Genomic DNA, 25,569 nt, shown 5'->3' on the forward strand with positions numbered 1-25,569 from the left:
CCTTTGTTATAGAAAAAAATATCACAGTAATGAATCCCTGTATATTTTCAGAACAGGAGCCTAAGGCTATGTCTACACTACACGGCTTTTAGCAACATGGCTGTGTCGCTACAGCTGTGTCACTAAAAGGCGCGCAGTGTAGCTGCTGTTTGTCGGCTCTCCTGCCGACAAAAAACTTCCACCCCCAATGAGCAGCGTTAGTGTTGTCTGCAGGAGAGTGCTCCTGCTGACAAAGAGCTGTTCAATACTGGTGCTTGTCGTCCGCAAAACTTTTATCTTTCGGGGTGGGGGCGGGGTGTGTTTTTTGAACACCTCTGAAAGACAAAAGTTTTGTCATTCAGTTGCCAGTGTAGACATAGCCTAAGATGTTATGTTGAGCAACTCAATTTTCCAGTCCTTTGATCAGAGTGATTTGTAGCTGGGACTACTTTTTCAGTATAGTCTTTTTTTCCAAGTGAACTAGTGCTCTGATCCTGTAAAGATTTAGCCATGTATGAGTAATCACATTGAACTTAATGGGACTACTTACATATGTAAAGTTAATCACATGTTTACGGGTTTGATGGATTGGGGTCCAAGTGTTCATGAAAGATGTCAGAGAGAGCACACTGGAGAATTAAGTCTTATATTTAGCCACATACATAGCACTGGCAGTGGTGGTGGAAGCTTTTTCCACTTTACCATAGCAGGGCTCCCTTAAAGCATTTTCTTACATACCCAATCCATGGTCTCTCTCCTGAGACTGCCTAAAAGGGTATCAGCTATGACACTAGATTTTATGCTACTGCTTTTACAAAGACACTTTTTTTTAAAGAATGTGAGTTTTCACCCTTAGAACTGCCTCGTTCAAGAGTGTTCCCTGTCGGCATCACTTCTTCCAAATAAGAAAAAATTGGATCAAAAGTCTGTTTAAACCTAAGTACATTTCCAATGGACTTGCTGATCCAGATGCATCCTTGGGTTGTAACTTCATTGGTACATGAAATCTCATGAGATGTGGTAAACTGAATTCAGTGGAGTGTATGATCTGAAGTAACTTGTTTCTGTGGTGTAAATACACATTGTATTTTCTAATGCCCAACCAACTTTCTCTGGTTTAAGCTTACAGTATGTCTTATTTTAAATCTATGAAAAAAATCTAAAGAATCCCCTTTGCAAAAATCTTTTCCTGGCTAGAACACCCATTTTTTTTTTATTTTGATCTGCAAGGATATCAAGATCAGGCAATGTTCCGAGTCACTCAAAACTTGGATCTCAGATAAACTGTGAGGATTGAGAACTATTTAAATAAGTTCAAGAGTATTTTGTGATTATTTCTAGTTATATCTCAATTCAGCCAGTAAAGAGATTGTTTTACTGACACTTTGGTTTTGGCATTACAGACTGGGACGAATGTGCATCTCGTTCAGAGAATGACTGCTGTATGTATGCAGAGTGTATCAATTTAATGGGCTCATACATGTGCAGATGCAAGACAACCATGGATACCAATCCATCTCGGCCTGGAAGAAACTGTGAAGGTGAGCATTTAGTTTCTTTTTTCAGGAAGAGCTGGAACACATCATTTCACCACCTCCACTTTATTTTTATTGTCATCTACCGTTTATATAGTGCAGAATGTGTGCACAGTACTTTACACATGTATATAAGGCAAGGTCCTTTCCCCAGGAGCATACAGTGTACCATCTCCTGTGCTCAAGGGCCTGCATTGTGACCACCATCCTTCCAGGAAGGGAGAACCGGGTAGATCTCCCTTTGGAACCTCTCAATAGCACTCCTTAATCAGCCAGAAGGGTGGCTTTTGAGTAATGAGTTCCTGTGCATCCCAGGAGCTAAGTGCTCTCCTCACTGGTGATCCATGTCCTGCTGACCAGAAGAGAGGGAAACCAGGAATTGAATCTGCTTCCTATAGGTACGTCTACACTTACCTCCGGGTCCGACGGCAGACAATCGATGTTCTGGGATCGATTTATCGCGTCTTGTCTAGACGCGATAAATCGATCCCGGATCGATCCCGGAAGTGCTCGCCGTCGACGCCGGTACTCCAGCTCGGCGAGAGGAGTACGCGGCATCGACGGGGGAGCCTGCCTGCAGCGTCTGGACCCGCGGTAAGTTCGGACTAAGGTACTTCGAATTCAGCTACGTTATTAACGTAGCTGAATTTGCGTACCTTAGTCCGAAGTGGGGGGGTAGTGTGGACCAGGCCTTTGTGTAGCAAGGCAGAGCAGTAAACCACACTACCAGACCCTGTTCTGAGTAGCTTATTGGGTAAATGTGTTAACGAAATACACACGTCTTGCTTACATAATACTAAAATGATCTGATAGATTTTAAAATAAAATAGGGAATGTTCTAATGTTTTATTCCTTCGGTTTGAACGTCCATTTTAGTGTCATAACAATGTTGTTACAGGTGAAATTGTGAACCCAGTTACTGAAATGATGCCCCTAAATGAATCGGGCAGGACAGAAATACCACCTGAAACAAGTACTGGACTGCATGCTTCACCAGCAATCACTGAAATAAGAACAATGACTACTCTCAGCTCCAAGAGGAGTACCACATTAAATATGCCTACTGTGCTGCCATCAAGTGGTACGCAAGCGTCAAGCAGTCATTCTTCCATTAGCAGTCCTCCAGTCACTCAGAGACAAGGCATGACATCGTCAATTGGATTTGAAAGAAATAATAGCACAATTGGTATGGAGGGTCCAACAACCATCAAAACACTAGTCGTGGTGACAGAACAATGGAAAGATGTAAGTGCATCACTTGAAAACTCTATGGAAGAGACTTTAACTGGTGCACCACAGCAACTGACTACTGTTACCAGTGCGTCCAGGGATGCAACCAGTCAAGAGCAGCACACTTCACCATTGCCCATATTATCTATGGTTTCAAATACAACTTCTGCCGTTGTGAGAAATAAAACTATAGGAGAGACCCACATATCTCTCCAGGTTCCTGAAGCAAGTTCTCAGGATGGCTCCAGTACATCCCTGCCTACTACAGAAAACCCTACAATTTATACTCTAAATTCCACCCTTGATGTACATGAAGAGATGGGAAGAGTTAGCAACTCTTGGTCTGAGACACCTCCTAAAGAATCATTCTCAGTGCCACCTGTTTCCCCTGACTTCTCACCACCAGCTTTCAGTGCTACTACTTTCCCGAACACAGATTGTAGTAAGTATGCATCACAGCACTGTCCTGCATGCTCGGTAATTGTTCACAAGAAGAAGTCAGGGTTCTGAAAAATGCATAGTTGTGTATGTATTGGGGTATGGGATGGGACTGACCAAAATTTAGTTTGTCTTTTTGAAATATATATTTTCTTGTAGGCTTGGCATTATTCTTAGGTGCATTTTTCTAAATAAGCATGTCAGAGCATTGCCAAAATAACTGAACCTTCCAATGTTTCGATAGTAGTTTCATCAATTTGTAACACTTTAGAAGTCTGTCCTCAAAAACAGTGAGGTGACTCATGTAACACCTTAAATGTTGCTCCATTTAACATTATGATAAACCTCTTGGTCCACAATGATCTGGGGAGGGATCCTCTCTCTTGCTATGACACTTGTAGGCTGCAGCCTACAAAGACTATTGAAGTCCCTTTACCAGCTGAGGGAGTGTTTCCCTGGCACAGGAGAATGTAGGATACCCATAGGTTGAGGGGCCTGTATAACTTGGTGTGTGTGTGGGAGAGATGGTCTGATCTTGCACTTCCCTAAAAGTTGCCAGTCAGGAAAGGGTCAGCCGGACTCCTGAAAACCCCAGCAAAGAGGGGAAGTGTGTGGAGATCTGAGAGCAACTTCGTGAAGACTTCTAATGAGGAGTGATTAGGGCAATGAGGAGGCATGATCTGCCTGGATCTAGGGAGATGTATTACAATGGTTCTTATGAATTTTCCACCTTTTTGATTCAGCATTTGGATCTGAACCAGAGCTGGGGTTTGGATAAAAATTCAGGCCTTAAATTCTAATTATGGTTGTGTCTGGATCTGAATGTCACCATCTGCAAGTATTACATTTATTTACTTAATGTATTATTGAGTTGCGCCTGACCTGATTATTTCTGGTTGGCTCAGCCACGGCTTTCACCAATGTCTCCTGCTTTAAGCTTCTAATGTCCTTTCTGAAAAGGAAATGGAGAGTCAGTGTAGGCTTCTGCTTTACTGAAGCCTCTGCAGCCTTTTTAAAGGAAATGCTGCTATGAGTGATAGTGGGGCAGGCAATGAAGACATTGCAAGTGTCAGTCTCTTCATCAGGGCCAGGTCACTGGATTGAGCAATGTCTCCTGTGAGGCCACAGGCTGTTTTTCGCCTTCCCTTTTTAATTAACATAGTAAACTAGGAACATAAAATGCTCACAATTCACCCCTTGGATATAAACAGAGAATAAAAGTGTCTCAACCTCACAGGAGCTAGTGTTTGAAGTAGCAGTCGGGAAAGGAGTGCAAAGCACGGGGTTACTTTATAAATAAAGGAGACACTGTACAGACTTTCAGCACCTTCTAGTAAATAAACAAGATTTTGCAACTTGGAGGTTCTGTGTTGAGGCCTGCCACTTCCCTCTGGCTCTGCACGGGTCTCAGGGCTAGCTGTGTTCCTCCTCGCTGGAGATATTGGGAAACACCTCGCTCCCTATGCTTCTGGGTCCAGGCCAACAAGCAAACTGATAATAAAAATGCTGTGGTGGCATAAAGGAGCATGTGTGCTGCTTTTACTTTGCTCAGGGAAAATGTTTATATCTAGGGTGACCAGATGTCCTGATTTTATAGGGACAGTCCTGATTTTTGGGTCTTTTTCTTATATAGGCTCCTATTACCCATTTGCTGTCTGGTCATCCTATTTATATCAGAAAAGGAAGTAGAGCCACCCTTACTTGCCAGTATGGCTGCTGCTTGCTTCTGCATTCCACCTACCGTGCTGCTACTTCAGCTTCCCTAGTTTCTCCCCTACTCTGTCTTAATCACCTCTTATCCATCATCACTCGCTATCCATTATTTGCCCCATTCACTTTCCCCAGCCCTTCCTCTGCTTCTGCACCTCTCCTCATTATGCACACTCCAGCACTAACCACTCACTTACCCCCTCATTTCTACCATCCATCCTTAGCTTCCCCATGGCGCCCCTCATGTCCACTATCCACTTCTCCCCTTAACTCACTGCTACCTTGGGGTTTGTCCCACTGTCTTTCTCAACATTTTTCTTCCCTCTTGATCTCTGCCTGTCTCTTTTTCCTTTTACAGTGTCTATTTCCCCCCATGTTATCCTTTCTTTTACTCCTTCTAAATCTGTCCCTTCCCTGACTCCAGCCTCCAGGCCTTTCTGCCCCATTCTCTTCCTGACACCTTCCTGTCTCCCGCTCCTTGGATCTCCTGCCTTCCCATCTCCCCCACTTCTATTTACTCTATTCAGGCTCCCTACCTCCTTGGGCCTCATTTTATCTCTTGGAAACTCTCTCCCACTTGTTCCTGGGATCCCACCCTCATCGCTCTCTGCCACTTACCACCACCAGCCCCCTCTCCCCAGTCCCTTCTAGTGCTTTGTGAAGCTGCCTAGCACAGCACACAGGATGTTGGCTGGATAGCTGCTTCTCCTGCCCTTGCTGCCTCCTCTGAAGATACTGAAAGCCAAGAAAGGGGACAGCCAAGGGACTGCTGCAAGCTACTGTGACTGAGAAGAGGAAACATCATAACAGCATCTGCTGGCTTGAGGCAGGAAGTACAGGATTTTTGAGGAACCCACCCCCCTGCTCTGTGTGTCAAGGGTCCCATAGCATCTCCCTGGTGCAACATCTCTGCCCTGGAGTTTACCCATCCAAATACTCTCCTTATCTAATCTTGCTCAGCTTGCTATCGGTACAGGCTTTAGGCAATATTAGACTTGTTTTATTTGTTAAAATTTACATCCAGATATTTTAATATTGAAAATTACCTAAGTAATGGTCATTGAAGTCAGATACTTGAACATGGCTAGCCTTTCTAGGATCCGTTCCAAGGCTGCAAGATGAACTGCAGCAGACACACTGAGTAAAAATGCTTAAATTCCAATAATCTATCATTTAATTTTAAAGGCATTCCTAATGCATCAGAATCATTGTAGAGTAGAGTAGAGTCCGCTTCAATAGTTAGTTCTAAGAGAAATGTGGTACTTTCCCCCCTTACCCCAGAGGTTTGATTGATGATAATTTCTTTTCTTCCCAGTACCTGTCCCAGCTCAAAGGATTATTTTCTCCCATGTGACTAGCATCAGCTTTCATGTAGCCTGGTCCACAGATTCTGCACTGAATCCTGCTTTCCGATTTCTGCTGCTTCAGGAAAACCAGCTAATATCAGAGGCTAAAATCCAGAGCACGAGTCTGACAGTGCCAGGGCTAAAACCTGGGATCTTGTACACCATTGAAATCACGACAGAAGTTTGTGGGATGGAAAGTAAACCAGCACGCCAGAAAGTAAAGACTGGTAATTTCATTTAGAAACAACTCTTACGGTTGCTTCTTAAAGGGTCGGCTTTTAATGCCACTGAAATCAATGGGGGAAATGGACTTCTATTTATAAGAGAGCACATGGCCAGGACAGGGTTTGATGGACATACTAAGGATGATTTAGTGGCAGCTGTTGGATGTGTGGACAGGTAGAAAACAATGGGCTGACAACAACTGCAAATTTAACAGTGGTATAAAGTCAGCACTTGAGGCTGGCACTGGAATGGTACAATTGATACAAATCATGTCTTGTGGATCTCCTCTCTTCCCATTCATAGGCTTGTGACGTCTCTGTAGCAATTACAGCAGTTGCTTCTGTGGGCAAGTAACACTGGGAAATTATTTACATTAGTTTGACCCGATTCAGCAGGTAGAAACTAGGAGGAATACCTAAACCATGTGCCAGACAGCTTTCTGCAAAACACCAATGGTCTGTGGATCACATTCTTCTAAATAACTGTTTTCTGATTTTGCAGCTGTTCAAAAATTGAATGGATCAGTAAGAATAACAAATGTGAAATACACTGCAAGCTTGAACAATGCAAGTAGTGAAGAGTATCATAACTTTACACAGCTGTTTCTTGGTGAAGTAAGTTGATTAAAAATGGTCATTATTTGTACATGGGCTTCATAAAATGAGGAATATGATTGGCCGATACATGTGCCATACCTGTATCCCCATATACCTAAATGAATTGAGACCCATTGATTACATTAGAAAAAAGAGGAAGCATGGTGCAGTGGTTACAGCATGAGCCCAGGAATCAGAAGTTTGGGAGTTTATTCCTGGCTCTCTGTGCCTCAATTTCCCCATCAGTAACATGGGGATAATCAAGCAAACTTAATTCATAGGTGTGTTTTGAGGGGCTAATGAATATTTGTGAAGCACTTAGAGATCTTTGGACTGCAAGGCACTATATCAATGCAACTTAATACTGTTGTTGTCCTTTCTCAGATCCACTCATGTCTGATATAGTAGAGATTTTTATTATTATCCTGTTTCATATCCCCTAATTTTACAACCTATTTCTCCCACCCTTTATTAAGTCAGCTTTAATATCACATTTAATTAGGGCACAGAATATCAAACTGCCTTGGAAGATCTATTTATTTCCTTTAACAGTCTTGTAATTCAGAGGGACTTCCTTTGGAGGTGCCACCCTCCTTTTCTTATTTTTTGGCTAATCCAGCAATTGTTTTTCTTTGTTGTTCCTTTTCACATTTATTCCACAAACACCCAGGTCCCTTTACATTGGAAAACCACTGGACATGTTCCAGCTGTCTGTCTCCTCTCACAAGTCTACATTACTGATACATTGCTAGGGAGATTAATACTGACAATGATAAATTTGTGATGACCATTCTAGAGCTTTTCATCCAAAGACAGCAAAGCACTTTAAGTATCCCTGAAATACAGCCATCTCTGGGATGTAAAGTGGCAACAGTTTAACCATGCCCAGGAAGAGTTCAGGATAGAAAGTGAAGAATGCTCTATGCAGCATGAAAACACAGGAGAATTTTGATAGAGAGAGAATGTGTAAGGTATAAAATAACTTCCCACTGTTGCTAGTTTACACCTTCCCTATGTGCAGTCAATGGGTCACAGCTTTCTTGAAGCTGTTTAGGCCTCAGGCTGACACATCCTAGCAATACCTGTTCAACAGTCGTAAAATGAAAGTGACATGCTCATGCAAAGTAAAAATGCAGCAAGCATCCACTGACCTCCTTCTTATTCAGCATTGTTATATGTTTCAGGCTATTTTGGATATTAGAACCTTAATCAAGGCCTTGTCCCAGTCCCGGTCCCTTTCATATTTTATTAAAATGGATAAAATGAAATATTTTATCTTTATGCAGCATACAATCAACTTCTCTGCTCCAGAAAATCATTGACGTAAGTAGTTTATCTTTAAAAAGATTAGGTAGCGGAATTAAAGTAAGACTGATAGCAATGTAAGCTAGGTCACACTGTTACCCAACACTTATGCTTTAGGCTTAAGTTGATCACCTGTGAAAATAAGGAAATAATTGTTCCTTCCAACAATACTACTGGCCAGGTATATTATGGAGTCTTTCCCATCCATCTGTGAACCACTGGACATAAGCCACTGCCCGAGGCAAAATACTCTTCCTCCTGATAGTGTCTTATGACAATTCTTGTGTTCCTATCTGTCAAAGAAGAGAGAGTCTGGAAAATCTTTACAACCTTCTTTTCGGGATGTAAGGGCCAGACCTTGATCCCATTAAAGTAAATGGGAAAAGTCCCACTGATTTTAAGAGCAGGCTCAAGCCCCAGTTAAGTAAGCTTTGCCAGAAGGTTTCCTTAAATCTGTTTTATGGAATTATGTCTTCGCAATCCACATATATTTACTTATTTGTAAAAATCACCATATTTTAAAAAATGAATGTAGTGCTTCGTAGAGGTGCTAGATTGACAGTGCTGGAGATTGAAATCCTGTTCATGTTACAGTGTGGAGAAAAGCAAGATGTAAAAGCCTGAATTGACAGATTGCACTGTCAATGTCCAAGCTAGCTTCCCCCTGCTGTCCTGCCAATGCACTTTGTAACAAGGTGGCTTGCCCCATGGGCTGAAGAGCCTGGGGTTAAGCCAACCCTGATTACGGATGAGCCCCACCGGAGAGGAATCTGGCAATTCCAGTACAAAAAGAGCAGGATGTTGCAGTTACCCTTAGTACTCAATAAATTGGACCTCAGGAGGGGATTGTTTCAACTACCTTTGAACTGAGTGTGTTCTTAAAGGGCCCTGAAGAGGGGGAAAACAGAGGCAGGGTGCTGTAGAGCAACCTTTGGCCCTGGCTTGGAGGAATTGTCACTGGGAGTGAGAGGGTAATTCTGTCTCTGGGCATGTTCCTCAGCCTCTCCGAGACTGCCAAGAAGGATGGCAGTTAGTGTCAGTTGTGGGGGTGGTTTGGGTGATGTGGACTTGAGTCTATTAGTGCTGCACTAGGTTGCACTTTTCTTCCAGTTGGCCCCATCAGAAAATGCAGTAGGTGAAGACAGCAGCAATGGGGGGCAGAGCGGGAGGTGGGAAGGATTCGTACACACCATCCTAAATAGCAATAGCCTATTCTGTTAAAATAGACTCTTACTCATTTTATTATCGGTCTCCAGGGTTTCATTGCAATTCTAATTCTTCAACAGGGCTCCCTACATATGTGTCTAGAAGTGCCCAGATTAGCTACTGCCTGTATTGCTAGCATTTTGCCCTGGATCTATTGGCAGGGTGGCTATTATCTCTAACCAGCACCCTTCAGAAATTACTACTGCCTTCCACACAGACAGCCACTCCACTCTGAACCGATTTCTGTCTCTTACCCCTCAACAGCACTAACCCTCCAGCCATGTTACTGAGGCTCCTTTAATTTCACTAGCATTTCAGCCTGGCTTCCCCTGGCTCCTCCATGAGGGCTACTTATTAACTTTGGGTTTATCTCCCTCCTGGTTTTCTTACTTTACCAAAGGGGGTTCCCGTCTCATGTTGTAGCTGTTAGTTTGCCAGTGTTTTCCTCCTCTCTTGTAACTCTCCTTTTGGCACTAATGTGCCTTTTCCTTTTTACCTTTCAATGTACTGTACTGCAAGTGAAGGTGTAATTGTAGCACAGCTGTGCTAGCTTTCATCTAGCTAGCACAGGTAACAATAGTAGTGAAAACCCAGTGGCATGGACTTCAGGGTGGGCTAGCCGACCCAGTACATACCCATTGTCCCCAGAGGGCTATTACTTGGATAGCTAGCCTGTGCTGAATCCTATGCCACCACATCTACGCTACTGTTGTTACCTGTGGTAGCTAGATTAAAGCTATCATGGATATGCCTACCCGTGCTACAATGACACCTTCACTTGCAGTGTAGGCATATCCTTTACCTGTTCTATTTAGGAGTTCCTGGTGTTTCCTTTGTACCCTGATCTAACCAGCAGACCAAATTCAGTGATGAATCTGTTTGCATGCCACCTGAGGCATGTTGCGCATATGCTAAGAAGACTGAAGGTATTATAGCTAGATTTATTTCCTGGTAGTAAAACCTCAAAGTAGAGGGATGGATTTTCCTTTTTAATATAATTATTTCTTTTAAAAAGTCAGAGAAAGAAATTTCCTTTCCTTTTATATACCATGGAGCTCCCTCTGCCTCCCGCTTTTATCACACATTATTTTAATGGTAGGGCATTGTTAAGTCATGCAGTAATCTGAAGAGAGAGGCTAGTAGTGTCACCTAGTGGCTAACTATGATGTGAACGTAACTATAATGTTTTCCAGGTGCTTAGCTCTGAATAAAATAAAAAAACAAAACCCTCCATTAAAATGGAGTCCACAAAACAAAGCTAATTGTGAGAAGGGAATATTGGTGAATGCTAAGGAAGGTCCAAGGGAAGATTGCAGACATACTTAATGGCTGAAATTCAGACAACAAATATGAAAGATGAAAATTTAAGGCCAAAATCTAGCCTTATCTTTCATGATGTTTCAAAGTAAAGAGGAGAAAGGCCCCACCCCACTGTTTGGCCAAGTAAGACTTTCTTGGATTTTGAGTCCAGGTCTGGTGTGGCACCCTGGATATTTCTTCCCAAGAGCAAGTAGGTGGGGAATGGGTGAAGCCTGTCTCTACCCCCAATGCATTGTAGAGCAGAGCTGGACTAATGGGAGGGGAGAAGCTGCACCCTGTAAAATGTCAGTTTACTCCGCTGGCCCAGGAGCAAGGGGGGAGTAGGGAAGGAATTGTGGCTGTCCTGGACAGCGCAGCTGTGTGCTGCCACTTACTCGTGGCCGTGCCTTTCCCAGTCTAGCCCTTAATGGAGAAATAGCCTGAACATAGCAAAGCTGCTCTTTGTCTACCTCGCAAACATCGATCTATGAAATGCTGCTCACTTGAGAGCTTGATCGAGAGCTTGATGGTTTGACACGATTTGAGAGCAAATTGTGTCAAACCAACCTGATAGCTTTCTTTGACAGGGTAACAAGTCTTGTGGATGGGAGGGAAGTGGTAGATGTGGTATATCTTGACTTTAGTAAAGCTTTTGATACTGTCTCGCATGACCTTCTCATAAACTAGGGAAATGCAACCTAGATGGAGCTACTATAAGGTGGGTGCAAAAGTGGTTGGAAAACCATTCCCAGAGAGTAGTTATCAGTGGTTCACAGTCATGCTGGAAGGACATAACAAGTGGGGTCCCACAGGGATCAGTTCTGGGTCCGATTCTGTTCAAATATCTTCATCAATGAGTTAGATAATGGCATAGAAAGTACACTTATAAAGTTTGCGGACGATACCAAGCTGGGAGGGGTTGCAAGTGCTTTGGAGGATAGGATTATAATTCAAAATGATCTGGACAAACTGGAGAAATGATCTGAAGTAAATAGGATGAAATTCAATAAGGACAAATGTGAAGTACTCCACTTAGGAAGGAACAATCAGTTGCACACATACAAAATGGGAAATGACTGCCTAGGAAGGAGTACTGCGGAAAGGGATCTGGGGGTCAGAGTGGACCACAAGCTAAATATGAGCCATCAGTGTAACACTGTTGCAAAAAAAGCAAACATCATTCTGGGATGTATTAGCAGAAGTGTTGTAAGCAAGACACGAGAAGTAATTCTTCCGCTCTACTCCGCGCTAATTTGGCATCAACTGAAGTACTGTGTCCAGTTCTGGGCGCCACATTTCAGGAAGGATGTGGACAAATTAGAGAGAACCCAGAGAAGAGTGACAAAAATGATTAAAGGTCTAGAAAACATGAACTATGAGGGAAGATTGGAAAAAATTGGGTTTGTTTAGTCTGGAGAAGAGAAGACTGAGAGGGGACATAACAGTTTTCAAGTACGTAAAAGGTTGTTACAAGGAGGAGGGAGAAAAATTGTTCTCCTTAACCTCTGAGGATAGGACAAGAAACAATGGGCTTAAATTGCAGCAAGGGTGGTTTAGGTTGGACATTAGGAAAAACTTCCGAACTGTCAGAGTGGTTAAGCTCTGGAACAAATTGCCTAGGGAGGTTGTGAAATCTCCATTGGAGATTTTTAAGAGCAGGTTAGACAAACAGCTGTCAGGGATGGTCTAGATAATACTTAGTCCTGCCATGAGTGCAGGGGACTGGACTAGATGACCTCTCGAGGTCCCTTCCAGGTCTACGATTCCCCTTGGCCGCCCCAAGTACCTGCTTGCTGGGCTGGTGCCTGGAGCCGGCCCTGACAATAGAGAACTGATTATAACAAGAACAACAAGGAGTCTGGTGGCACCTTAAAGACTAACAGATTTATTTGGGCATAAGCTTTCGTGGGTAAAAACCTCACTTCTTCGGATGCATCCGAAGAAGTGAGGTTTTTACCCACGAAAGCTTATGCCCAAATAAATCTGTTAGTCTTTAAGGTGCCACCAGACTCCTTGTTGTTTTTGTAGATACAGACTAACATGGCTACCCCCTGATACTTGATTATAACAAGGTACCTCACTGTAGAATGTGAAGCCTAATTTTAGGTATTCAGATTTGAAAATTTTGGTGTAAGTTTATTTCCAAATGTGAAAAATATCCTAGGATTCACTGACACAAATAAGTGCCTCTGGGAGCTCACAGTCTGAATTCAGACATGAAAAGCAAGTGATGGTCAAAACCAGAAAAGAATACAGGCGGGGGGAAAGAAACACCAGGGATACTATTAGCAGCTTCTGAAGCAAGGACGAGAGGAGAATAGGGCCCTTTATGGACAAATTCAGTGCATCTAGATATTACAGTAGTGGAATATTAGAAGTGTCTGACAGGCAGATAGAAACAGCAGTTTACTCAGCAGTCAAACTTTAAAGAGAGATAAGGCTATGTCAACAGTTTACAGTGTTTCGTTCTGCACATCCTTTGCACATATATTGTGAAAGGTTTTTAATCTATGATAGATACATAAAATATTATCAAACTAGCTGACTTTCATATCTTTGTAGTTAAAGTTATGTGATGGATAGCGGTTTTACCAGTTTTCCTCAGCACAAAACTTACGGCCTCTCTCAGAAACTCTGTATTATTGTTGTAGGCTCCTCCTCTGGAACTCAGTGTGGTTGGGATGGGTCATCTCAATTTACATCTAAATTAGTAGAGGAAATAAATTGGATGTATTGTCTGCTCTCTCTTGTTACTGGTGTTCAAACTCTTTAACCGTGTGGTAGTATCAGTAGTAAAGCATTGCATTTACATAGTGCTTTCCATCCAATGATCTCAACATGCTATTCAAAGTTAATTAATTTTCAGACTCATAGCCTATCTAGAGCTTGAGACACAGGTCAATATTATCCTACGTGGAATATGTAGGGAAGCTAAGGCACAGAAAAGTGGAACAGCTTGTCCAAACATGTGCAGCAAATCAGCGGCACAGCCAGAAGTAGAACTATGAATTCCAGTCCTGTGGACACAAGACCATCCTTCTATCCAAAGTAGTACAAAAAGTTGTCGCAATAGCCTAGTGATTGTGGAGGTTCAATAGTCACTGGGAAAGGCTGTATTTTCTCTTTTCAGCCCAAGATAAATTCCAGAACATTTGCATATCGATTAAGTGTTTATTATAATTAGTCATGATCAACTGCCCTAATTGAGGTGCTCTGAGGCTAAATATTCACATTCAGATTATTTTAGAGTTATTTTCTGGCCTGGCCACGAGGCTGTCAGGGAAATGTGGGAGCCTGGGATGTGTGTCCAGGTGGCAGTTAGGATCTGCAGGGATAGTGCAAAACTCCCCATGGAAGACTCCTGTGAAACATTTTTGAGTTAGTCTGGGCTGAGGCTGCGTGGAGATTCTGAAAGCATGAGAAACTGTTTTTCTATTTCCCCTTTGATTTGATCATTGGGTACAGATGGAGGCCAGATTTACTCTTAATAATATGTAGAGGAACTTTCTGTACCAGGCTTGCCCTCCATGGAGATCCACCCTGAGGGAGGGCAGGGGGTGGTATGGCTGCTACATTCACTTAGGGTTTGTGCTGCAGGAGCATCTGTAAGATAGGGTTGAGGTTCCATAGGAGATTGTTGGCAGATACTTCTGCAGAGATGCCCACTCTGCCCATGCTGTCTCCATAGCCAAAGCCTCTTAGTATTGGGCTGCACTGTCTCCTTAAAGGCCCCTTGATGGAAGGAGCATTGAGACTGAATTGCACCAATGGAATCTCTCTCCTTGGCAGGCTAAGTGTTACCAGGGACCCCTGCCAATATCTATGCCTACCTCCTTCTGTGTATACCCTGAGCGGAATCATTCCTGTGTTTTATATTCACAGTTAAATACATATTTGAGCCAAACAGCAGTATTCGGAAAATTCAGTAGTTAAATAAAAGCCCATTTTCTGCTGTCTCTGTCCTGAACATGAAGCACGGTAGTTATGCATAATGTTTGGGCATTCTGAGTCACAGTATATAATTTAACTCATACTGTCTGCCCACATGCATTATATTTTGATCACAGGTACGGAAATCTCTGCCTCTTAACCGTCTTCGGGAAATGGATCTTGGTTTGATAAAAATGCTGATAACCAGTATTACTAATGGAAGCATAGTGGTAGGTTTCGATTTACTGACTGCAAAAGACTTGGATATCCACAACCTTTCCACAGATTTTCATGATGTCTTTAAAAATAGTTCCTATTTTACAGTTGACAACACCAGCCTCTTCATACGTGGTAAGGTGCAGTTTTATATCACTGTAATTTTTCAAAACTAGCAACAGGATAAAACCTGTCTTTTTGTTTGTGATTTAGAGAGTACAGCATCTGTGAGAGTGCTGGATGAAAATCCCATTATCTTTTCCTTAGAACTTCTGCCAGTTCAGCCCACGAGCTCTTTCAGAGAACTTCAAAAGATACAGTGAGATGTGTAGTGTAGCAGGGCTCAGATGTAGACCCTCAGTTTGGTTTAACCAGGGCCACTAGTTATTGTACAGTTTCCTTCTTCTTATAGATCATTGATAAAGAAGATAAATAAGACCAGTCCATTGATTGACTGCAGTAGAATCCTTTTTTATAGAGCTCCTCAAATTGATGTCTCTGTATAAAATCATTTCTAATCCTTCTGTTGATGACACATCAGCAAGTTTAGTATCTACACCACAACATGCTTATCCAAATAATATTGTTCTAACCTCTCAATTAGAATTGCAGGCAGGACAGTATGGAAAACTTTACTAAAATAGATTTATTTCATCTGGTGCATTCTCCTTGCCTGCCACACTTACAATTGTTTATCAAAGAAGGCTATCGGTTTTGTCAAACATTCTGTGTCCTTTATAAAGCTATGCTGCATACTGTTCATCAAGTTATTGTTTTACAAAGGCCAGATTCTACCAGCCTAACTCACATTTCAGTGGGACTACTTGAGAGTAGAGTGCTACTCATGTGAGTAGACGTGGCAAAATCTGCCCCAAAGTAATTAGAAAAGGTCAATCTGTTATTATTTGCCCCCATCTTTCATTTGGTTAGAATAAATGAACCACAGTCTCCTGTAACTTTCTTTGCTCCTTCCTAAAGACATCCTTCTCCAACTCTGGTTCTTACTGAGATATGTTCTGCCTAAACACTCTTATTGAGTTGTTAATAATGGTCTTCAGCAATTCCACCCTTCTGATACTCTCAGTTACATTTCAATCTGCACACTGTGGTAGATGGCCCTTAGTGTTTCTTCTCTGAAAGTAGTGCACTGCAAGTCTACAAAAGCTGAGTGCAGGTTGGATATTTCTATATCTCTTTGGATTTTTAGTGCCCATTTTTGGCTGTGAACACTCATTTTAAATCTCCTGCATGTAAAAACAAAATACATGTTCTCCTATGGCACAGAGTCTGATTTACATAAGGCACAGAAATCCATGCTGTTGACCACATGGTGGTGCCTTTTCTCCACCTTCACCACAACCAGCAACACATGTCTCATTAATAATAAAAGAATGTCCATATCATGGTAGCACTTCATTGAGAACAGGGTTATATATGCCCCCTGAAACTGGCATTAGTCTGAGGGGTTTCAGGGACAGAGTTAACACGAGCCACCTATAGTGGTGTGGTTAGTGAGAGTAACAAGTGGGAAATTTGAAACCCACCTGTGGCTGTGTTTCCATTTATACACAATCCTAAGTAGAACCTGTACAAAAATTGAAATTTGTAACAAATATTTGTCCTTGAAATTCTAAATTTTGGCCAAAGAATGGGAAAACAAATTTGATGAAACTTTCCCAAACTTTTTGGCCTGTTTTTCAACCAGCTCCAAATATTCTTTAAATGACCAACCACCCGCTTCCCTCTTAAGAGTGTTGAGTCTGTAGGATGGGAGAGTCTGTTTGGGAGTAGTCCCTTGTGACAGCTATCAGTTTTGGGGGATGGGAGAATTAATTGGGTGTGCCGAGGGGAAGGGGTCGGGGGGATCTGCCCTCCCATTATCAGCTGCCAGCAGTGCCGCTGGAGGCTCTTGCTAACTCTGACCTTCAGGCACTGAGTATTCTAGCATCAGCAGCTTCCGGACTGTGTGTGTTACTATCTCCCAGATAAACAACATGAGAACTAGTGTCCAGGGTACCATGATGGTAGTTCCAGTTAAGGAATAATCACAATGCCAGTAATACTCTCTCTCTCTCTCTCTCTCTCTCTCTTTATTTTTTCTCCTTTTTTTTTTAAATAAAAAACCCCAAACTCCAAACCCCAACAGATTATGATGAGTGCGAAAGAGAAGATGATGACTGTTCCCCGGATGCATCATGCCACAACACATATGGGAGCTATCAATGCAGCTGTAATGAAGGATTTGCTGATCTCAATTCAGAGAGGCCTGGGAGAAACTGTGAAGGCAATATTGTTTTTCATTACCTAGTGATTTATTTGAAATTATAATGATGGTGTCTTCATAAAATCATTTGGTTACATCCACTTCTGGTGGAACTCCACTTTGGTCCATGGAGGTGTACTAGGGATGACTTTGGCTCAATGTGTTCAGCCACATGCTACTGAAAAATATGTCTATTTTAGTGTATTTTGCATATTTCTCTTATATTTAATTGCATTTATTATACTTTTGCTTTATCATAAAAGTTTACTGTATGAACATTTAATGGGCCCAGTTCATTCTTTTTTTTTTTTTTAACAATGATTTCTCTTTTCTTATTTTCCCCCTTAAAGGTGAACAGAATTGTTGAGAGTACCAGTTATTTTCTTTCATGAGCAGTAATAGATGGGACATCAGAGATACAAGATAAGAGACTAAATCAGAATGGAAGCAGTTTATGTTATGGGTTATAGTATTGATAAATACTGATGTTATAACTCATTGATTTGTCTTTAGTTAATGCATCCAACTCATGCCAACTTTCCTCAAATAATTTATTTGTTCACCTAAAATAGGTCTTTCAGTTTCTCAGTTCTTTTGAACCACTTTTGTATGGATTGTATTTGTTTTTGTAACCATAGTGATGAACTGTGTATATTGGCTGAAGTCTCAAGTATTGTAAATAGATGCCTACCTTTGTTAGGTTTCAGTAAATCAGGACATTTTCTTAGCACTGTGATTATAAGGATTTGGGAAAGACATTTCTGAAATAAGTCCCGGATCCTTTTTCCTGCCATGAGATCAGTAATTTTTCAATTTAGGACATTCTCAGAAGATATGAAAATAGTTTCCTAGGAAATATATTTTTTTTTAAATTTGGATTGGAGAATACATGCTATTTGTGCATATAATTCAGTAAAATATTGCAAAGTAAAATCCACACTATTCAAAACAAACCCAGTATTAGTTATGTGAATGTAGATCATTACATTGGTTAAAAGATTACATTACAAAGATGGGTGCAGAGTAGGGCTTGGGTATCATTAAAGTATCATAGGGTAATCTAACAGGTAACCCAAAAACCTGTGATAGAAAAGGGGCTGAGGGAAAGGAGTTGGGTGTTCAGTACCCAGACTATCACCCTCCTACCTCCCCCAGTTTCCTTCTCTTTCCTCCCTCTCTCTCCCCAGTAAAAAACTACTACCGACATACATTTGCTAACTTCCTCAGTAAAGCTCCTTATATATGTCTATAGACAGTACCGACCTGCTGTAATACTATTGTGCTGAAGGGGCAACAAGAACCAGATTCTCCAAAAAACTCAGGCTAGGGTCAGATTTTCATGTGCCCAGCGCTCACAGCTGGAGCCACATTTTACAAGGAGCTCAGCTCTCATTTAGGGACAAAAATAAGGGCCTGATTTTCAAAAGTGTTCCGCATCCAGTAGCTCCTATTGTGACCCTTACGGCCACTTATTTTGATGCCTAAATGGGAGGTGAGCTATTTTGAAAATCTGGCCCCCAAGAGACATTGGGAACACATACACATTGTGAGTGTGTAAATTATTGCAGCCAGAGAGAAATGGAATCTTTGGTCTTTTCTTACCGGTGTCTTTATTTTTAATTAAGAAAAAAGCAATAGTGTATTTTGAGGTAATTACACATGACCAGTTAAGAAAGAAGAGCAGCAGTTTTTCTACCAGTGACTGAAAGTTTCCTGATAATGTTTTTTTTCATTTGAGTATTCTTAAGAAATCAAATTTGAATCTGTAATTTACAGTCCCTTTATTTTTGTTGCTCCATAGCATTTCCTCTTAGCCATGGCCCTACAACTGCACATGGCAAACATGTAGGCAGCACAGGTTTACCTGTAACACATCCACATACTTCAGCTCCTGTGTTTTCACCTGCTACAGAGGATTCAGCTGCTGCTAAAACCAAAGCTGAAGAGGATACTATGTTTTCTAGCACAGCAATGCCGCGTGCCTCCATAGCGTCTGTGTCGAATGCCCGTAGCTCACCACACGTCACTACCTCGCCACTCACTAAATCTTCCCAGAGGATGTCCATAAAGGATGCAGTGAGAGTGTTCTGTGAGATTGAGAAGATTGTCATTTCCATTCAGAAGATATTTCTGCAGCAGGAATCTATCCCAGAATCTGCACTCTATCTTGGGGAGCCTCACTGCAATGTGAGCTTCAGCAACGACACTCGTGTGGTGCTGTGGACAGCGTGGAACGAATGTGGAACTAAAGTACAAAGTGTAAGTCACCTGAACAGATGAAGGAAACACCCGGCTAATGTACTTGTCACTGTAGAGTGCAGTGGCAGAGATTGAGCTTGGGGGGGCAGCCTGTTACCATCAGGGTTTCCTGAAACGGTGAACAAAGAATTCAATCCCACTTTCCCAAAGTAAAATCACCTCCACTTCTACTTGGGGAGTAAGGAGGAGGGAAGTAAAGATTGTATCCTCAACACCAAAACCCTCATTGCACCCCCCACAATCAAACCCATTTGCTACCCTCCTGGGTTCCAACAGCCTTGAGTGTTGTTCCCTCCCCAGTTTCTTCTGTTAACTTCTCACTGCCAGTACACAAATCTGTAGCATATTTAAAATTTGGGGTCTGAATGAAATACGTTTAATGTAATATGTAAATGAATAAGGAATCCAAACAAGACTGTACTGATTGGTCTAGACTCAATGGTTCCCAAACTATGGGACGGGCCTCCCAAGGGAGGTGCGGGAATGTGTCAAGGGAAGCACGAGCCATGTGTTTTTTATTTACAGTATTTATTTTTTGAAGATCTCTGGCTCTCAGCCGCAGGTGGTGGGGCTAGTGCAGAAGGGCTGTGCACATCTGTGGAAGTGAGTATAAAGGGGACAGCCGGAGGCCCACGGCCCCAGGGCTGAGAGCTGAAGCCCCACCACCTGGGATTGGGGTCTCCTTCCCCCTCCCCCGCCAACCCCTCACCTGGAGGCAGTGGGGCTCCGGCTGTTAGTACTAGGGTGGCAGGTCTGCAGCTGTCCGCCCCAGGGTTGTAGCAGCAGTGCAGAAGTAAGGGCGCCAATCGGGAACTAAATCTGCTGTGAAAAGTGATAACGATCACTTTTCACATTGCCACTCTTACTTCTGTGCTGCTCCTGGCACGGCACTGCCTTCAGAGCTGGGCGCCCGGCCAGCAGCCGCTGCTCTCAGCTCTGCCTTCAGATCCTGGTGGTGGTATATGTACTTGGGAGGGGGGCATAAATGACTACAGACACAAAGAAGGGGGGCCTGATCAAATAAGTTTGAGAACCACTGGTCTAGACGGGACAATGTGGAATAAAAAGCCCTGGTCATACAAATGGTATGGATGGTTTATGGAGCAATGAACAATATGTACTAAGATGAGAACAACAAACTTGTTTTCATTTGCTAGCCCCACAATGACAAAGCTAGTAGATGCTGATGGTTTTGGTTTTCATGGCCAGTTGTATACAGAATTCCTGAGGTATTACTTAAAATTACCAGAGGTAGCTGACTAGTGGGACTAAGGTGTTCTCAGAAACATGAAGGTTGATAAAGTATCTCTCTGTCCTTTTTCTGTTCCAGAATCTGACTAAGACTATTGTGAAAACAATACTTCGGAATGACAACTCCTCTCAGGGAGTTATCCACAACTTGAAGATTGTCTGTCCAATCCATTGTGTGTTTCAGAATAATCTCTTGACTTCATCTGGATACAGTTCAGAAGGGTAAATAAAAACTCACCCAACTTCTAAGTTGTAATGTTTGGCACTGTGTGTGTGTGTGTGTGTGGGGGGGGATTTAGTCTTCTAAGGTGTATTCTTGTGGCATGTGCACAAGCTTGGGAAATCAGAAATTCCTGTGCTGTAATCCCAGCTGTGTCACTGGTTCCTTGTGTGGTCATGGGCAAGTCGTATTCCCCCTCAGCAAAATAACTGCCTCTGGGAATGAATGAATGAACGTACAGTGCTGTGTAATTGCTATGCATTATGATGACGATAATGATGATTATTTTTAAAATCCACAAACGTACGTGATGACCTTTAAAAAAAATGTAATGCAAATTTAGTTCTTGTGAAAGGCTCCAGGTTAGCAGCACTATAGAGTGAGAGCCTCTATTTATATCTATAGAATGGGCAGAGCACAAGAAATGACAGCCCAGACTTCTTCACATTGTCTTGCCAATGAGCCTCATCCCTTCCTCAGGTGGACCACTTCTCTCTTTTTTTCCACCACACCCAGGCCGTCACCAAATCCTCTCACTTTCTTTCCTATACAGCTCCAAAACCCATCCTTTCCTCTCCATTCCTACAACAAAACTGCTCATCTGGACTTTGGTCATCTCTTGCCTTGATTACTTCAATCACCTCCTCTGGCATCCATGATTCCCCCCCACCCTCACACTCTCTTGCAGTGTGTCCAAAAAGCTGCATCAAAAAGTCTTGGTCATTTACCGTTCTGACCCCATCACTCCCTCTGCAAATCCCTTCACTGGCTTCCTCTTGTTCTTTGCATCAGGCTCCAGCTTCTTGTTCAGAGCTTTGGCAATATACTCCTGTTCCCATTTTAAATCACTGTCATCACTACGCTGTCTGCTCATATTGCCAATAACTTCCACCTTTGTAGCCTCCCAGAGCCTTCTCCATGCCTTCTTCCACACTACCCCAAGGGCCTGGATTGCAGCAAGCAACCACCTTTTCCTCTTGAAATCTTAACAATATGCTGGACTACAAATTTTTCCTCCCTACTGTAGTGCACACGTGCTAGAGAAACAGGAATCATATTTATGACCTGTAAAAACACTATAATCAAATCTATGATCTTTAAAAGCGGCTTATTGTCTTTTCAGGGTTTATACCTTTTTTGAGGATTTACATGGATCTGGAGATTTTATAACTGAGATGCAATTGTTCGTTGGAAACTCTTCAATCCCCCAAAATTTCAGTGTCTCTGTCAGTGATGATATACTGATTGAGGTGGGAATTCAAAAAGGAGACAGCAGTCTCAAGGTGGTCGTCACTGAGTGCTGGGCAACTCCAACGAGTAATTCAATGGATCTTCTCTCATTTGGTTTTATTAACAACAGGTACAGCAACACTCATTAGAAGTGACATAGGCATGTGCAAGCTGTCTAGCAATGTAGTCCCTGAACTTGAGGAACCTTTCCATGAGCCGAAGATGGCTATTAATACCCTATCTTTTTAATGTACTTTTTACGTGCCCTCAATGAGTCCTTGTTCTTTTCAAAGCCAAATACTTAACTTCAGACATTTTAAAAGAGAGTCTGGGAGGGCTGTTGCCTCCCCCTAATATTTGTAAAGGAGATGTTCAGTGTAGGTCTACTCTTTGATTTCTGATTGGTCCTGGAGGCGTAGGTGGCTTTGGTAGTCAATAGTGCAAAAAATCTATGGTGCAGCCATTTCTTTCTAATGCAGCCATTACCAAAGGCATGCATGCCTTTATGGACTTGAAGTTAGATTATTGCTGTATGCTGTACATGGGGTGATCCTTGAAGAACATTCAGAATCTTCATATGAAGTAGAGTACGGTAGCCTGATTTGTGAAGCAGAATAGGCTACTAGGACATAATTTTAAGACAGTGGTTGAAGAAGTGAAACTGACCTCACCTGGCTTGCAGTACCTTTGTTACTGGTGATGTGCATGAGAAAGGAGGAGAGAGCCCGAGGTGACACTCAGGTTACATCTACACTGCAATAAAAATCCTGCGGCATTGAGTCTCAGCCCAACTCAGTTGATTTGGCCTGGTAGGGCTCAGGCTGCAGGGCTAAAAATAGCAGCATAGATATTTGGGCTTGGGCTGGATCCCAGGCTCTGAGACTCACCTGCCTCCTGAGCTTTCAGCATCTGGACTCCAGTCCAAGCCCGAACATCTACTCAGCCATTTTTAGCCCTGCAGACTGAGCCCTGCGAGCCCAAGTCAGCTGACTCGGGCCAGCCTTGGCCATGCTGTGGGCCTTTTATTGCAGTGGAGACGTAAATCCTCGAAGTCCAGGATCATTTTGGAGGGGTGGCAGTTTGAATGAAAATATTTAATAGTAACCTAGGCCCATCTGATATGGAAATAGTGGAGAGACAATAAAGATGGAGAACCTATGATATATGTTTACAAAGATAGCTTTCAAAGTAGAACCTCACTTTAGGAGCTGAAAAGAAAATATTAAAAAATCCTATTTAATTTCCGAAGAATGGGATTGCTTCACCAGCACCACCCTTCCAAAAGTCAGAATTAATTCTTATATGTAGCAGGACATTTGAACCCGGATCAAATGGTGCTCTGGGCATGACTGGTTTTTAGTTTACTGTGTCAAACTACTGTATTGTGTGTAAAATATTCAGTATCGTGAGACACCCACTTCATCTTCTGCCTTCAGTCATCTCAGACTTCAATTTGTTTTTGTTTTTTCTCCAACGCTGAAGTTGAAGAATCTCACTAAATACTCACCTCTGAATCCCCTGTGTACTTAGCCACTCAGGCTTTTGTGTGCAGTGGTGTTCTATCCTAGGGACAAACCAACACTCAGAACACTGCCACCAGTGTCTATACTGGAGAACACTCCACGGAATATCTAGATAAGGATTTTCAGAGGAAGCTTATAAACAGAACCACAAGGTGCTGTTACTGGGGTATAGTGCCTATAGCTCTAGTTATTTTGTGTGTCTTCCTATTCTCTTTTAGCTGCCCAGTCCCAGAGACCTACACCACCATGATTGAAAATGGAAATTCAAGAAAAGCTCAGTTTAAGCTGAAAATCTTTTCCTTTGTCAACAACTCTGTGGTTTACCTACACTGCAAAATTCGTATTTGTGTGGAAACTCCTGAAAGCACCTGTAGGATGGTAAGGGGTTTGCTCCTTACATTTAACTTTCTATGTGACATATGACTGACAGTGACTGGGGGAAAAAAAGTGAAATGAGCAGGTGATCTCAATACAAATACCAGTGGACAGGTTCCACAGAATAAAAAACAGTCAACTAGCTGATAAGGGTGCAGTCTCATCAGAAAAGCCAAAGTTGGAATGGTCAAGGAAACGGCTCTATCTTTTCTTGCCAAGTGATTATTTCCCCAGATCAGGGTTTGGGCACAGTCTGAGGAAGCTTACACTGTTGTTGCCCAAGTTCCCTGGTTTCTAGGGCTGTCAATCCAGCACCTTTTCAAAAGCACTTAAAAAAATATAGTGAACAGTATTCTGGTAAAGTTGAGCACAGATATTATCTTCTGACTACATCCAAAGATTATCACATTGTCTCTCTTTAGTTCCAGGTATGTGAACAGCACTTATAATTTGCTGCTCGTGAAGACAAGATAAATTAGGGCTCTCTTTTTACCGTAGATAAAAGGAATAATTATTATTATTATTATTTTATTTTATTTTGGCTAAAGATCTTCTCTGTGGTGACACAATGTTTTCATTAGGTATTTGTCCATTATTTAATAGTTCCCTCCTGCTCTAAATTGCTCAACTTGGTCTCAGTATAAATCAAATGACTCCTCCTAGAAGATCAGGAATGGATAGCAGGAGGAAGAAAACCTTTTCCTGTCTCCAATTACAGAGCTTTGTCCAGGGAAAAAGGAAAAGAGGGACAGGAAATTTGAGTGACAGATGGAAGGAGGGCTCTAGGTTTGACACTAATATAATTTTGAATATTTAAAGTACCGCAAAACTCATATTCAGGTAAGTATTCAAACCATATAACTTCAACTCCTAATAACATAATGGAACAAATACTAAGAGATGATGGGGGGCAGAGTTGCATCTATTCATATGAGGACTGAATTTGGATCAACATCTAGAGGACAATGGAATCATGAGCATCAAGGAGCATGAATGTATGACAAACATACTTAGCTTGTATAGAGCATGTTTAATCCCCGGATCTCAGTGTCCCACAAGGATGGGGTACATGTCACTGTCCCCATTTTACAGAGAGGAAGCAGAGGCACAGAGAGAGGATATGACTTAGAATCATAGAATATCAGGGTTGGAAGGGACCACAGGAGGTCATCTAGTCCAACCCACTGCTCATAGCAGGATCAATCCCCAACTAAATCATCCCAGCCAGGGCTTTGTCAAGCCTGACCTTAAAAATCTCCAAGGGAGGAGATTCCACCACCTCCCTAGGTAACCCATTCCAGTGCTTCACCACCCTCGTGAAAAAGTTTTTCCTAATATCCAACCTAAACCTCCCCCACTGCAACTTGAGACCATTACTCCTTGTTCTGTCATCTGGTGCCACTGAGAACAGTCTAGATCCATCCTCTTTGTAA

At 42.3% G+C, this 25,569-nt stretch overlaps 1 protein-coding gene across 1 annotated transcript in view; it reads left to right on the forward strand.

Annotated features, from left to right (window-relative positions):
* UMODL1 (uromodulin like 1) overlaps positions 1 to 25,569 on the forward strand; it is a 64,576-nt gene that overhangs the window by 33,282 nt on the left and 5,725 nt on the right. Inside the window, exons 11-20 of the mRNA XM_065421813.1 lie at positions 1,383 to 1,520; positions 2,413 to 3,186; positions 6,208 to 6,465; positions 6,965 to 7,077; positions 14,937 to 15,150; positions 17,162 to 17,299; positions 19,080 to 19,537; positions 20,868 to 21,010; positions 22,132 to 22,368; positions 23,980 to 24,139. Of these exons, the coding sequence (XP_065277885.1) occupies positions 1,383 to 1,520; positions 2,413 to 3,186; positions 6,208 to 6,465; positions 6,965 to 7,077; positions 14,937 to 15,150; positions 17,162 to 17,299; positions 19,080 to 19,537; positions 20,868 to 21,010; positions 22,132 to 22,368; positions 23,980 to 24,139 (2,633 nt within the window). The remainder of the gene's footprint in view (positions 1 to 1,382; positions 1,521 to 2,412; positions 3,187 to 6,207; positions 6,466 to 6,964; positions 7,078 to 14,936; positions 15,151 to 17,161; positions 17,300 to 19,079; positions 19,538 to 20,867; positions 21,011 to 22,131; positions 22,369 to 23,979; positions 24,140 to 25,569) is intronic.

Source organism: Emys orbicularis, chromosome 1 (assembly GCF_028017835.1).
Source record: "Emys orbicularis isolate rEmyOrb1 chromosome 1, rEmyOrb1.hap1, whole genome shotgun sequence".
NCBI lineage: Eukaryota > Metazoa > Chordata > Testudines > Emydidae > Emys > Emys orbicularis.